We start from the raw sequence: 14,144 nt of genomic DNA on the forward strand, positions 1-14,144 counted from the left end.
CCTGTCAGCTTTGGCGTGCGGAGGTCGGCGACTTTCTACACTTTGGACTTCTTTCGCAGTCTTATGTACTTGTGCTGGAGAATTTATTGCGTCAGATAATCATGATGAGGGTATTGGTGCAGATTCCTTTGATTGTGTAGAATCATATACGACCTAATCGGTACAATTGATCATTTCTCATTTCTTTTCGAGCCCCTCGCTAGCTACTATTGCCCTGCTCTAGGTATTAGGCAAAGAATAGTAGGTATAGATGAATGCAGCTACCTACATCTAAACAAATGTCCCGATCCCGAAGAATGAATTGGAAAAAAGTACCATCATTCTAGTGGAACCAGGGTTGTTTTATGGAGTTCGACGACATGGATTTCATGGTTGTTTTTACTGGCACCTCTGTATCAAGCAGGTGAAAAGAAATGGCGTATCGAATAAGCAAAGCTGCAGTACAACGGTATAGTAGGTAATTGATCCTATATGCCATGTTTTGGGCTCGCTCTCTTCTCAATTTAGTCAATATTCCTTTAATACCGAGTCAAAAAGGAGCCACATGTGGGAATTTATGTCAATTACAATGGATATCTAACTTTTTTTGTATTATGTATCCTCACTGTCACGCGCCGGCTCATTCACGTCGAATATTGCAAGGGAATCTGGCTCGTAGTTTGTTTTTGTTTTGCAACGAAATGTCATAATAGTACTTGCCAGAGGAGCCGTGTCAAGTTTCGTTCCTGAGCAGTACCAGCCACTGAACACCATCCCAATGAGACCATGAATTTTAGCCACCTTACTCCTTTGTCTTCTGAGTACCACGGAGCAGACCTGTCCTTCTGGCAGCAATAAGACCGGCCTTCTGTCCCTGGACGGCGTACCGTGAAATGGTAGAGGCCTTACCAATGTGCTGGTGGTTACCCTGTTATGGGGGTCAGCGTCTGCGTTATTCTGTCCAATCGAGCTGGGGAAACTTACACCACCGTGAGGGTGGTCCACGGGGTTCATGGCAACACCACGAGTCTTGGGCCAGCTGTTACGCTTGACAGCGAACTTGTGCTTGGCACGAGAAGCCTCTGTTCAAATTGTTAGCACCCAGTCCCTCTATTCTCCACAACACTTTTTCTTCGCTGTCTTCTCTCCAGAAATAGGACAAGCATAGGGATCAACGTACTCAACAGAGGCTTGTCGGTACGGCCACCACCGGCAACGATACCGATCATACCACGAGATCGGGAGTGGACGACCTTCTTGGCACCGGAGGGCAGCTTGATACGGGTCTTGCCCTCATCGGGGTTGTGGCCAACAATGGTGATGTAGCCACCAGAGTTACGGCCGAGAGTACCACGGTCGCCAATCTTCTCCTCGACGTTTGAGACAACGGTACCCTCGGGCATCTCACCAACGGGCAGGACGTTGCCGACGGTAAGAGCAGCACGCTTTCCGGCGTAGATGAACTGGCCAGTGTACATGCCCTCGTTGGCGATGAAGGTCTCGGTAACCTGCTTGTACTTGTAAGGGTGGCGGAATTGCACCTTAGCAAGAGGAGCACCACGACCTATATGCAAAGAATTCCCATCGTTAGCCCTCAGTTCCCTTTCGTGAATTCCATCTCGAATCGGATTTTGTTTCGATGCTCGTTCGGGGACTAACCAGGGTCGTGGATGATGTCCTTCACGATACCGCGGACGTAGCCATGGCGTTCGGCGAAATCGAGGTTGCGGAACTTGGCAGGGGCCTTGTTCAGGCGGGTGTTGGCCGCTGTTTTCAATATTGTTAGAAATCTCGAGAAGCGCATTGAAGTTCCTAATTCGATGCATATCGACGCGGCGGCTACTCACTGAAGATGGAGCCACGGCCCTTTCTCTGGTTGCGAATAACTCTACCCATGGTGGCTCGATGTGTAGACTGTGAGCGGGATTGATGTCAGTGCGAAACCGCCAGCAGGGCGAGAGGTTCAAACTATACCTGGCTCCGGCCTTGGTGTTTGGACAAAGAGGCGCTCGCTTGAGACTTCTGATAATTTTTGTGTGCGGGACCGCTGCCAAAAGATGAGGAGCCCTGACCACGTGACCGAAATTTTCCGGCGCGCGCATTGGTCGCTCGGAAGTACCTTGTACCTCTGCATCTCCCGCTCTCCTAGCGCATCAGGATGGACCCCGACAAACCCCCACATCCTCTACTCCGTGTTTCTCCCATGAGCGAAGACCTCAGTGACGTGTTGCGAGATTGAGCGTCTTCAAGGCTGAGACGCGTGACAGAAAGTGCCGCGGAAGCAACGTCTTGCTGAGCATCTTTCACTGCATGCACACTCGATGTGATCTTTATCCTTTTGCTAACCTCGTGTTTTCTGCTCTCTCCAATATCTCTGTTCCTGCCGGATGAACGGGTTCGACATGTGACAATCTCTTATCAACGAAGTACTACTCCCTCATCGACTTACGCGCTTGCTAGGGGATCTTTCAATGAAGATACCTTCAGTTGCTCAACTGCACTCGGCCCCGCGGAAGATGTGATATTCTACTTCGTGGAAAGCTGCTGTTCTATCTTTCAGTCTACTGAAACCGTCTGACCAAGTGGTCTAGACCTGCGCAATGATTGAATGATAACACCAACAGCCAGACTTACGCTCTTTTTTCCGATATGGACGCCGCTCTATTTTCACCTACCTGAAAGATGGCTGGCCATTTCACTAAGCTGCTGTGGTGTCTCTGACACACTGCCAGTGGGGTCGGGTCGCAGGCTGAACCATAATCTCCAGGAGTACCTAGGCATCCATGCGTGGCGATCATAGCTGTCGCCTTGAGTTGGCAGCAATGTCAGAATTCGACAAAACCTCATGCTAGTAAGTTACCAGATTCCGATTCCATGATGGAAAGAAAGATATCAGCCTTCCATCTTTTGGCCTACTCAATCTTGAAAATCAAGCACTGACGATGCATATAGGGCTGGCATAAATTGCCTCATGCATGATTTAGCCGGGTTGGTGCACACCTCAGAAATATTATTTGTGTAGCTCTGGGTTGCTTGCTGGCCTTGGATACATCAGTGTTGCCATGGCTAAGCCTATTGCGAGATTCACCAAAAATGCATGTGGTGCAGGGCTGGCTTGGAAGTGGGGGAAACCCCTAAAATCCAAGGCTGATGGAAAACTTGGATTCCGGAGCCAGAATTTGTGTTCTGAACGGCAATGGGCTGGATTTGAATACTGGCGACCAGGTTAATCGGGTGGCTTGACCCAGGTTGGCCAAAGCTCTGCCTACTTTGTTTGGCGTTGCCGATGCTCTCTGCGAGGAACAAGATTGAGACGGGATCTGGGGCTCCGGGCCTCACAACGGCATGCGCGGGCAAGGTTATGCCGAAACACGGCCCGGGTGTAAAGACAGATGAACAGGCTAGACATCTAAGACGGGAGACTGGGTTCGTCTTCTAATTGCATGATTAAGGCTTCCTTGATTGACTACGTGACTGGCGACTACCACTTGATAACCCCCCCTTGGCCTATCAGAATTGATATGTAGCTAGTGCATCCACATCTCTTCAACAGACGACGTGCCTCATCCACCTCCCTCCTTCACACACTCGGCACTTGCACTGCCAGAAGCCAACTCCCGCGCCATGGCTGCCGCAGACGACGATTCCTCTGACCTCTCCTCCTTATCGTCACTATCCCCCATTCCCTCGGATGATGAGTTGGACGACCTTAGCGATGACGCGCCGACCGGATCTAAATCGGGAATTCTAAAGTTCTTCCCCAAGTTATCAGAGAAGCCGCCAAAGGAGCCTTCGCCGCCACCGCGCAAACGGTCGCCCTCGCCACCTCACGAATATGTTCTCGCGGACAATCCAGACATTGCAGTGCGTAATGACCTATCGCAAACGCCTCTCCCCATTCTCCAATGCGCGCTGGTTTTTGCCTGGCAGCAGATCGCGTTCACAGCTTTCTGGCGACGCGAAATTTCGCGTGCAGACGTCATCGGACTCTACTAACAGCCGCAGTTTCTGGTAATGTTTAGAAGCCGCTTCAACGACGCATTCCCAAAATCCCTTTCGCACTTCGGACCGCAAGAATTAGAACGAGACGTTGTCGAACCCATACCCGGCGATCGAGCAGAACATTTTTTGTGCGCCGTCCTCGGACTCCTCCTGAACCGGAAACAAGATATCAAGTATGGCTAATCTTGCCTCGTCCAACATTACGCGAACCACTGAACTAATCAGTTTTTCTTTTTTCCTCTTTCTCCACACAGAGCAGGTCATTATGGCAGAGCATTGGAAGATGCTATTACGTCTCACAAGAACCAATGGCCGGCCTCATGGAGCGAGAAAAATCCGCTGTCCGGCGGCGGCACTTTTAGCTCCCTGAGCCCAACCGAAAGAGTGAGTGCTCTCTCTATGACTAGATAATAGGAGCGAGAGGCTTTGAAAGCAAAAAAGCAAGATTGGCTGACCCTACTTCTGTAGTTGAATCTGCTGCGCACCCTCGTCCTTTGGGCCATGTCCTCGTCCGATACCCTCAAGGGCTTGATCAACCAATCCTATAAGCAAAATCGCCACGAAGACGATATCAACCAGCCGAGAGCAGTTCAACCGTGGGGTTCCGACGGAGATAAGCGCCGCTACTTTTTGGTTGAGGGGCAAGACGATACTGCCTTTCGCGTATATCGCGAGAGCAACCCTGCTGGCGCCAACCGAACTTGGTGGAGCGTTGCTGGGACCATAGAAGAGCTCAGGGCCCTCGCAGAGAAGCTAGAAACGAAAGATGGCGGCCCTAAAGCCAAGAAGCTAAGCCAAAAGATTCTTCAAGCCATCCCGCGATTCGAAGTCGGAGACGAGGTAGTCATCTCTTGCCAATTCTACTTGTTTTCACCAAGCTTGAACTAAATAAACTATAGAAACGGAAACGGCGAGAATATCGACAGATGCGCAAAGAACAGTTCAAGCGCCCGGAGCCTGGATTTTCATTATACGAGGGCCGCACTCGTGGCAAGCGAATGAAGTATACGTATTCCGACGACGAAGACATGTTCTCAGACTCGACTGGTTATAGACGCTCAGCTCGTAATACCGGAACACATACGCCAGCAGAAACCGCACCTGTCACCACATCAAGCGGTCGAACTGTACGAGCTCCGCCTCGGCTCAACGTGACCACGGGAGAAGACCTTGCCACCGGTGATCAAGATGATACCCTCGAAGTTGCTGCAGAGGCTGGAAGGTCGCGTAGATCGGCAGCCGCAAATCACGAAACCAATCAGTCCATGGATACCGATGAAGAGAGCGAGGCTGAGTTTGGTGATGATGAAGACGATGTCGACGCCCAGATTCCTGAAGAATCGGAAGACGAGGACGAATTCAAAGACGAAGCCATGGATGAAGAAGACTTGGAAATGGAATCTCAAACATTGGTGGTGAAACTGTCGGTAACTCCACCTAAACTCAAGGGCGTTCTCGCTCCGAGCGAGTTGCTTCCGACCTCGAATGAAGACGATGTAAAGGAAAAGGATGTGACGGCCGGTCCGCCAGATACGCCGACTCCAAATCAACAAGTGTTTGAAGCAGAAGTCTTGGTTCCGACATCCAGCGCGAAGACGACTGAGAGGCATGTCACTCCAGAGGCTGTTGACCGGCAGGCTTTGGGACCTTTGGGACAACCATCCATCTCATCTACCTCATTGGCATTCCGAGGTAGCCCTGAAAAGCAACCGGCGCAACTGGTGTCCGGAAGTGTCAACGTCGGCAGCCAGGAATAAGAGATGCCAGCTTGCCTTGAATGGCTGTTAATGTTTCTCGACGGAGTTACGGTCTATTAAGCGACGGATGATCCAAGAAATTTATTAGTGTACAATCGGTTGAATCTATGGGTTTTAGAATGGGGGACATGACAACAGACGGAAAAAAATCCCCTGCAGCGAGGGCCTGCGATCTGACCTATGAAGCGTAAACAAAAGGATTCTCGGGTGCGATGAAATGGGTCTAGAGGCCAAAGGGTTTTGTGTGATTTTATCTATACTAGATAAAAAGGAATAGGGTGACGACCTTCATGTAACTGATAAGATAATAATATACACTCTTGTAGGACGGGTATTTGCTGTTGTTTTGCTTTAGATGCGTTTCCTGGAATTGGGCAGGCTCCAGTTGTTTACTCCAAACCACCATCTCCTGAATCGGGCACCTACTGAGTCGCCACTCACCCTGGCGCTCTTGTTCCAATGCTGCCATCCGGCCATGGCCAGGTTGAGCAAGACGCCTTGAGCTAGGGGTATTAATACCTGTTCGCCTGATTAGTATTGTGCGTCATTGGAGTTTGCCAAAAAGAGTCGAGAGATACCTGGCTTTTGATTGTGGTGAGCACTACTTTCCACCACGTATCTGCCGACTCGATGCTGCGGAGATAGCTCTGCTCGAATCGCAAGTCTGGGAGCGGCGGGAGGTTGTAATGCTTCTTCGGAGGTCGCAGGACGCTGTATGGGATATCGTGGTCATCGTCGTCGAGATGACTGCGCTTCACCTCATGAATGTCTACCAGCTCTGACTTGTCGGCCGCAGTGGACGGCGCAATGTCCTGTCGAGGATCGGGATGCCTTCTGATATGGCTGGCTTGGATGGTGCTGGCGACCTCGGTGGGGAGGGATGAGTCCATTGCGAAGAGAGAGGATAGCCCTGCTCCAGGCCCCAATGTCGACACGAAAAGGTTCTCAAGCCTTGCTTCAATTTCCGGACACCAATTCTCGTTCTGCTCGTGATTCGTAGCGTGCGCTCCGAAAGTGTCGCTATAAGCTATTCCCGAGGCTCGTCCCGTCCTGGGATCATTCAACTCACTGACGGAGTTTTGCCGGGCGGTGAGTTATGGGGGCGAAACTGTGCTGACCGCATGAGTCTTACAGCAATTCTGTGACGTCGAGCGCTTACCTAATGCGCTTCTGTGACCTCAGTGGTTGTCGGGCCGCTCGTTTTAGGCGGACAGCGTGCTGGATTTTGGCCTTTTAGCTGCCTGGAGGGGGACCCGTAGCGCCAGCCCAGCCATTGGGGTAGTAGGGTAAAACTACCACAACCCAAACTTGCATCTCGCATCCAACAAAAACCAACCGCTGCTCTCCCTCGACCAGCCAGTGTCACGCTCGCACGCGCCGGCGCCTCTCGATCCTTGGACCTGTCAAAGCGGCGGGATAAAAAAAAAAAAAGAAAATTTCCATATTTTTCTCCAAGCGCCTCTCTTTTCAATCTCCTTCACCATGAGCGAACCTCAAAGCGGCGAGGCGGAGAAGAACGTGAGTCTTTCCCCTCTAGGACAAAAAAAAAACTAAGAGCAAAAATACTCGAAAAATATTTTTGGCTCCCCTGATTTGCCCCTCCATGGCTTCGTGCCCCGCGCTGGCCATCGGAAAACGCCAAATATGCAACAGCGACATCTAACAATTTTTTTTTATATGTATAGATCGAGATCTGGAAGATCAAGAAGTTAGTCAAGCGCCTCGAGGCCGCCCGAGGAAATGGAACCTCTATGATTTCTCTCGTCATCCGTACGTTTCGCCCGCTGCAGACCGCTTTCGCATTAGCTCGATCGAGAGTTGCTAACTATGACACAGCTCCCAAGGATCAGGTGTCGCGTATCGCTAAGATGTTGGCTGAAGAATACGTATGGAATATACCTCACTGATTGTTCAGATCTATAACACTTTTGAATTCTTTGCTGACAACCCCCGCAGGGCACAGCCTCCAACATCAAGTCTCGTGTCAACCGACAGTCCGTCTTGTCCGCCATCACATCGACCCAGCAGCGTCTCAAGCTGTACAACAAGGTCCCTCCGAACGGCCTGGTCGTGTACTGCGGTGAAATCTTGACCTCGGAAGGAAAGGAGCGAAAGGTCAACATTGACTTTGAGCCATTCAAGCCCATCAACACTTCGCTGTATCTCTGCGACAACAAGTTCCACACCGAAGCCCTCGCTGAGCTGCTCGAGTCCGACCAGAAATTCGGCTTCATCATCATGGACGGTAACGGTGCACTGTTCGGCACGCTTAGTGGCAACACTCGTGAAATTGTGCACAAGTTCTCCGTCGATCTCCCCAAGAAGCACGGCCGTGGTGGTCAGTCCGCTCTGCGTTTCGCTCGTCTTCGTGAGGAAAAGCGTCACAACTACGTCCGCAAGGTTGCTGAGTTGGCTGTGCAAAACTTCATTACTGCTGACAAGGTCAACGTCGCTGGTATTATTCTCGCTGGTTCTGCCGATTTCAAGAATGACCTCAACGCCTCCGACATGTTCGACAACCGTCTGGCCGTCAAGGTTATCAAGGTTGTTGACGTCTCCTACGGTGGTGAAAACGGCTTCAACCAGGCCATTGAGCTGTCCGCTGAAACTCTCGGAAACGTCAAATTCATCCAGGAGAAGAAGCTCATTGGCAAATACTTTGAGGAAATTAGCCAGGATACCGGCAAGGTCTGCTATGGTATCGATGATACTTTGAAGGCGCTGGAGCTTGGTGCTGTTGAAACTCTCATCATCTTTGAGAACCTCGAAATTACCCGCTCAGTTCTCAAGGATAGCGAGGGAACTGAGGTTATTCTGCACACCACCAAGCAGCAGGAGACTGGCAACCGAGAGAAGTTCCTGGACAAGACCACTGGCCAAGAGATGGATGTTGTTTCACAGGAGTCATTCCTTGAATGGATTGCTGAGCACTACAAGGATTTCGGTACCAACCTGGAGTTTGTGTCCGACCGATCAACTGAGGGCAATCAGTTTGTCAAGGGATTCGGTGGTATTGGCGGTATCTTGCGTTACAAGGTCAACTTTGAACAGTTGGCAGACCTCGACGAGGACGATGATGATTATTACGACGGTAAGAAGACCATATTCTTCAACAGCGCAATATTACGATACAAAATGCTAACTCAAATGCACAGATTGACCAACCGATTCCCTCGTGGAGAGCGAGGGGCCTACTCAAGTCAAACCGTCCGCGCACGATGAGAGCGACATGCCCCACGACCCTTCGGGGCCAGGGGATGCCGCGCCGTTGTCATTTGCTCAAAGGAGCTTGATGCGAGGCGCTGGTCGAGTGCCTTCCCAGACGACGCGACCAAGCCCGCTTCGCACAACTATGACGGCTACTTGAGTTTTATCATTTAAAGGAATGAGGGTAAGCCTACACAACAGCTTGTATATATGTAGGCACATACATATATATGCATCGCATTTTCTTTACATGGCCTCAAACTAATTCCAACGACTCTTAGATGTCGTCTGCATAGCTGGAACCGGCGTGATGATGGGATGGAGTAGATGCTAGGAGGCGCCTTCAGACAAAAGGGAATTTTCGTGCTTACGCGTCCTTGTCAAATTATTAGAGAAGAACGCGTGGCATTTTTTCGACTGAAAAGTTGGCATTTCTATTTTGCCTAGAGACCGATTTCGAAATTAGATAGCTCTCATCTGCAGGACAAAAAGCCAGGAATAGAAATTGACGCTCCTTTGTTGTATCGGGTTGCTAGTTTGACATTCAAAGAGGCGTGCACAGGCGTGAGCTACGAACAACTAGGTAGGTATTCTCTAGACACTGCTGGTTACTGAATGCAACTGCATGCACATTTTGTGATGCATCATGCACGCGACTTGACTGCTGCGCCGGTGGTCGGGATAAATGCTGCGTATAAGACTACGTCATCAGTGTAGGCGTAGCGGTGTTATCGATACCGCCGTAGCTGGCGAATCTACATAGCAAACAATAGGTTGTCATTTCGCTGACCCACACCAGGTAATAGCATCCATGCTACTGGGTTGAACCTCCTAACTTGGGGGTAACGCCAAACTATAACTGCCAACGCTGCCTTTGCAAACATCTCAAATCACTGGGAGTTATTTCTGCAGACGCTGCTCTCAATGTCGCACTTGAAGTAGCTTTTGATATTTCCACCGTCACCATGCCAGAAGCCTCCGGCACGACGGCGACCGCGCCGAAACCCGCAGACCGAGCTGTCCCCGTCACTCTCAACGAGGCCGTCCTCGATTCCCCAACATTCCGCGCAACCGCCACTCACTTTGCCGACCAGGTCGATGCCGTCGAAAAGTGGCTCAATGGATATGTCGGCTCGACATCGAAACTCATGAGCGGCCTCCTCTCTCTCGAAGACACCGTCAACAACTACCTCTCCAAGACGACTCCCTTTCCCGACAATGTCATCGACAATGACTACACACTCCTGGCCCTCAAGCGCACTAGCGAAGGCATGCGAGAACTCTGGACGCAATTGCTCAACACGCAAAAGCGAATGGAGACGGCTGTCGTCGAGCCCATTCGGTCGTTTCTTACTGGGGAGCTGCGGAACTTTAAGGAGATAAGGAGAAGCTTAGAGCAGACCCAGAGAACCTATGATACAACTCTCGCCCGTTATGTGTCTCAGTCCAAGACAAAGGAGCCCTCCGCCCTCCGCGAAGATGCCTTCTCCGTATATGAGAATCGAAAGGTGTATATCCAGGCTGCGATGGATTACTGCCAGCTCGCGCCTCAGCTCCGATATTCGCTGGACCAGCTGCTGGTCAAAATCTGCTGTGATATATGGAAGGAGATGAGCCGTGCCAAAGATGCGGCTTCGAGCGCCACCCGATGGGGCCGAGAGCTGGATCGTGTCCGGGGATGGGCGAAAGAGATGGAGCTGTCAGATAATGTCTTCAGACGGGAGATGCAGAATGCAAGAAAGGATATTAGTGACGCGACCTCCGAGACCTTCAAACCTTCTCGCGAATTAGAGGATTACAGCACCTCGACTGTAGCATTCTTAGGGTCGCGCGGACCCGTCAGCGTTCGCCCGAATGATGAGGGCGGCGCTGCTGTTACCGAGAAGCAAGGCTGGCTGTTCTTGCGGATCGTAACAGGCAAGCCCGTCAGATACAACTGGGTTCGGCGGTGGTACTACTGCCGAGATGGCGTATTCGGCTGGCTGACTCCTGGCACGCAAGGTGTTTTGCAAGGAGACGAGATTGGAGTGCTGCTTTGCAACGTCAAGCCGGCCGCCGGCGAGGAGCGACGATTTTGCTTCGAGCTAAAGACAAAGAGCCGGAGCATGCTGATGCAGGCCGAAACGCAAAAGGAACTGACTGACTGGCTGGAAGTTTTTGAGATTTCGAAAAAGAAGGCATTTGAAGCCACCATGGACAGAGATAACAGCCCACTGGCCGGCGGTGTTGACCCGGCATTCTCAATATCTGCCCCTAGCATCCCGGAGTTTTCGGCCAAGGCAATCGATGCGCAGATGGGCTCGTCCGATGACATTGTACCCAGTATAGATCGTATATCTACCTTGGCTGTTCCCGGAGCAGACGATGGTTCATCTACCCGACGGAGTTATGATCCTAATGGGAACGGATCTCGTCGATCCATCTCAGCACTTGGACGGGACTTGGCACGAGAAGAAGGCGAGAGCGGTCGAGAGCACGCGGCAAGGATCATCCAGAAGCTTGATCTTCACCGTAAAGCGACTTTCGGCGCCAGCCCTGAGCCTACGCTGACGACTTCCGGCTCATCAGGAGGTCTGTCCGGCATGGTTTCCGGAAACCAAGGCTCCCAGCTCGTAGGGACTTCTCTATCTTTGACGTCTTCAAGTCAAGCCAAGCTCACAGGTGTTGCGCTTCCACTGCTGGACAGCAAACCTGGTACACTTGCCCCCCCCTACTTTGGCTAGGCCTCCAACAATCACGAGTTTCAGCCGCACGGCTGTGCTCATTGCCGGTGAGCGAGGCCATGTCTTGGAAGGCAAGAAACTACCTACATCTGTTCTTGCAAACTATTGGGGGACCAGCATGTGGAACTCAATGCAATCTGAGCCGGCTGCGACGACCCCCCTTGACAACGACGACCCCATTGGCGTTGTTGTATCAGAGGACTCGCAGGCGACGACGCCTCTTGGTGAGGCAGTACAAGCAAAGAAAACTAGCGAGTCTTTACCAGCTGGATACCCCCCTGAACTGAGAATCCAGCACGCCCAGTTTAGGCTTCTGTTCCCCAATGCGCCCCCTGAGGAGAGACTGGTGCTTGTATTCCGAGCGGCCTGGTCGAGCTCGCTGGAGGGTAGTTCCAAGAGCGAGCTGCCTGCTGGCGATGGCAGAATCTATGTGACGGCAGAGAACATGTATTTCTACGGTCAGCAAATGGGCTTGGTAACAGCGTATAGCATCCCCTTGGATATCATCACCGAAGTCACTGCGGCTACTGGCAGAGACTGCGATTTCATTTTCTTACACCTGAGTCAGGATCTCAACGACACGGGATATAAGAGGATAACCATAAAGGTGTTCCTTGACGATCTTCAGCTACTCCATGCGCGTCTTAATCTCTTGGTAGACAATCTGCAAGCGGAAGAACCGCTTGACACTTTGGAAACCATCAAAGCGTTAATCAACATTGATCAACATGAATATGATAAGCCAAGCCCTAGCGCTGAGAGCTGGGAGGAGGTATCATCAAGCACGCCGATGGATAACGGCACAGCATTGGGAAGGCCGGTGGAGCGGACCGCGGGCGACATTCCTCGCTTGATAGCTCCTACCTCTGGGCAAAAAGTCCCACTGAAGCTGAATTTGCCCAAACACGAAGTCATCTACGAACCGGATGATATGACGTCGATGGCAGCCGAGAGGCATTTTGACCTTAGTGCAAAGGCATGCTTCCACGTTCTGTTTGGAGACAAGAGCTTTGTGTTTCCAAAATTGTACTTTGAGCATCGCGCAAAGCAGATTGCCCAGGGCCCATGGTCAGCTGCAGTCGACAAAGAACCATCGAAGCGTGAGTTTCAGTTTAAGATTGACTACGTCGACGTCTTTGGTCGGTCGAAGACGGAGGATATACGGGATTTCCAAACAATTGATGTCTTTAACGATCATGTCACATACGTGGTTACGCATACGAGAACGGCGTGGCATCTCCCTCATTCCCAGCTCTTCAAGTTGGTGACCAAGGTCGTCATCACGTATGTTGCCAAGTCAAAATGCAAGCTGACATTTTACGTGCGCGTCGACTGGTCAAAGTCACCGCCGATATCCAAGAGTTTGGTGGAGCGCCAGGCCCTCCGTGATGCGGCTAGCGATGCCGAAGAGCTCGCCGAAATAGCTACTGACCAGATTCACAAGCTGGGCTCAAGAAGTCGCACTCATAAGGCTATCCAAGTATACGGCCAAGTAGGCCAGCAAACCCAGGTAGTAGTCTTTTCGCCAGCACCTACCGACGCAAGGAAGAAGCAGGCCATCAAGCCTCGCACGCTTACGGCCATGCTGTTCGAGACGCTCAGGTCTCTTGGCGAAAGCGTGGTCTCCTCCGTGATTTTGTGGATCATTGCAGCGTTGAAAAAGATATTCGACGTTGTAACCGCGCATCGGCTCCTCTTGTTAGTCCTGGGGCTGAGCATGGCTACCAACTTGATGCTATCTTCCACGGAATCATTGACTTGGTGGCAGGAACGGAGAGCGGCAAACTTTATGCGCCGAGTTGGCGTGTCGCCGAACCACATGATGAGCAAGGCGATCTATATTGCTGACTTGCATGAGGCGTCTGGCGCCAGCGATGATGAGTTGTCCTCCTTTCCACAAAACAGCACGTGCTTCGGCACCTTCAGAGAAGTCTTGGACACCACGAGTATGGATTCTCCGTGGGAGACCGCGGGAGCTTCGCTGTCATTGCCATCAAGTCGAGCCACGGCTCGTCGGCTGCGGAAGACACGACAGAGGCTGGGGATGTACCGGCATGATTTGCTGGTTGCAATGAGGGTCGTCAACAGCGTTGAGCGGGAGTTGCTGCAATCAGAATGGGAAAACTGGCTGGACAACGAGAACTCCCTCTGCGATAACCTCGAGGAGATGTTACATGATAACGGCCGCAGAAGCAACGGCAAAGACCACGCAAGTGATGGATCATCACAGAAGCCTATGGACGCCATACCGCCGGAACGGAAGAGAGCTTTGGAGGCGTGGCGGGATGACTACTGCGGAAGTTGTCGGAGGGACCATGCGTCTGCGATGCAGGCGAGAAGGCTGACCAACCTGTAGCGGCCATACTCTGTAAGGGACGCTGATGGATATTATTTCTGCATGGATTGGATGTGCTTTAACAATGTTGTTTAAGAGCAAGCGAAACTGTTTTGGCTAGCTGGGCGCGTGGGTTGAATT

General features: G+C 51.5%; 6 protein-coding genes across 6 annotated transcripts; 4 read left to right on the forward strand and 2 right to left on the reverse strand.

Moving 5' to 3' along the window:
- Positions 1–546: 546 nt before the first annotated feature.
- On the reverse strand, positions 547–1,995 carry TrAtP1_000515 (uncharacterized protein). The gene is made up of 6 exons (XM_066110608.1): positions 1,954–1,995; positions 1,827–1,893; positions 1,639–1,746; positions 1,160–1,543; positions 964–1,061; positions 547–907 (listed from the first exon to the last, which is right to left on the reverse strand). The coding sequence occupies exons 2-6, from the start codon at positions 1,873–1,875 to the stop codon at positions 782–784; spliced, it is 765 nt and encodes a 254-aa protein (XP_065966680.1). The 5' UTR covers positions 1,876–1,893; positions 1,954–1,995; the 3' UTR covers positions 547–781.
- A 166-nt stretch (positions 1,996–2,161) lies between these two features.
- Positions 2,162–7,048, forward strand: TrAtP1_000516 (uncharacterized protein). Its single transcript, XM_014091611.2, has 6 exons — positions 2,162–2,830; positions 2,932–3,843; positions 3,985–4,154; positions 4,236–4,365; positions 4,450–4,821; positions 4,881–7,048. Exons 2-6 carry the CDS (start codon positions 3,604–3,606, stop codon positions 5,736–5,738), a joined length of 1,770 nt encoding a protein of 589 aa, XP_013947086.2. The 5' UTR covers positions 2,162–2,830; positions 2,932–3,603; the 3' UTR covers positions 5,739–7,048.
- On the reverse strand, positions 6,090–6,628 carry TrAtP1_000517 (uncharacterized protein; the record flags this gene model as incomplete). Its single annotated transcript, XM_014091610.2, has 2 exons — positions 6,090–6,257; positions 6,317–6,628. The coding sequence occupies 2 exons, from the start codon at positions 6,626–6,628 to the stop codon at positions 6,090–6,092; spliced, it is 480 nt and encodes a 159-aa protein (XP_013947085.1).
- TrAtP1_000518 (uncharacterized protein) lies at positions 7,049–9,621 on the forward strand. The gene is made up of 5 exons (XM_066110609.1): positions 7,049–7,256; positions 7,424–7,508; positions 7,575–7,624; positions 7,695–8,829; positions 8,894–9,621. Exons 1-5 carry the CDS (start codon positions 7,221–7,223, stop codon positions 8,896–8,898), a joined length of 1,311 nt encoding a protein of 436 aa, XP_065966681.1. The 5' UTR covers positions 7,049–7,220; the 3' UTR covers positions 8,899–9,621.
- Positions 9,622–9,910: 289 nt separating this feature from the next.
- On the forward strand, positions 9,911–11,668 carry TrAtP1_000519 (uncharacterized protein; the record flags this gene model as incomplete). The annotated part of the gene is made up of 1 exon (XM_066110610.1): positions 9,911–11,668. One exon carries the CDS (start codon positions 9,911–9,913, stop codon positions 11,666–11,668), a length of 1,758 nt encoding a protein of 585 aa, XP_065966682.1.
- A 118-nt stretch (positions 11,669–11,786) lies between these two features.
- On the forward strand, positions 11,787–14,024 carry TrAtP1_000520 (uncharacterized protein; the record flags this gene model as incomplete). Its single annotated transcript, XM_066110611.1, has 1 exon — positions 11,787–14,024. The coding sequence occupies one exon, from the start codon at positions 11,787–11,789 to the stop codon at positions 14,022–14,024; it is 2,238 nt and encodes a 745-aa protein (XP_065966683.1).
- Positions 14,025–14,144: the final 120 nt, after the last annotated feature.

Source organism: Trichoderma atroviride, chromosome 1, assembly GCF_020647795.1.
Source record: "Trichoderma atroviride chromosome 1, complete sequence".
Lineage (NCBI taxonomy): Eukaryota > Fungi > Ascomycota > Sordariomycetes > Hypocreales > Hypocreaceae > Trichoderma > Trichoderma atroviride.

What these genes read in the sequence shown, in the direction of transcription:
- TrAtP1_000515 (XM_066110608.1), bottom strand. Translation starts at nt 1,875, where the DNA reads ATGGGTAGAGTTATTCGCAACCAGAGAAAGGGCCGTGGCTCCATCTTC. An exon ending in GGACATCATCCACGACCCTG is followed by an intron (nt 1,544 to 1,638) that starts GTTAGTCCCCGA and finishes CTTTGCATATAG; the next exon opens with GTCGTGGTGCTCCTCTTGCT. An exon ending in TGGACCACCCTCACGGTGGT is followed by an intron (nt 908 to 963) that starts GTAAGTTTCCCC and finishes CCCCCATAACAG; the next exon opens with GGTAACCACCAGCACATTGG.
- TrAtP1_000516 (XM_014091611.2), top strand. Translation starts at nt 3,604, where the DNA reads ATGGCTGCCGCAGACGACGATTCCTCTGACCTCTCCTCCTTATCGTCA. An exon ending in CGGACAATCCAGACATTGCA is followed by an intron (nt 3,844 to 3,984) that starts GTGCGTAATGAC and finishes TAACAGCCGCAG; the next exon opens with TTTCTGGTAATGTTTAGAAG. An exon ending in CCCTGAGCCCAACCGAAAGA is followed by an intron (nt 4,366 to 4,449) that starts GTGAGTGCTCTC and finishes CTACTTCTGTAG; the next exon opens with TTGAATCTGCTGCGCACCCT.
- TrAtP1_000518 (XM_066110609.1), top strand. Translation starts at nt 7,221, where the DNA reads ATGAGCGAACCTCAAAGCGGCGAGGCGGAGAAGAAC. An exon ending in GCGGCGAGGCGGAGAAGAAC is followed by an intron (nt 7,257 to 7,423) that starts GTGAGTCTTTCC and finishes TTATATGTATAG; the next exon opens with ATCGAGATCTGGAAGATCAA. An exon ending in AGATGTTGGCTGAAGAATAC is followed by an intron (nt 7,625 to 7,694) that starts GTATGGAATATA and finishes CAACCCCCGCAG; the next exon opens with GGCACAGCCTCCAACATCAA.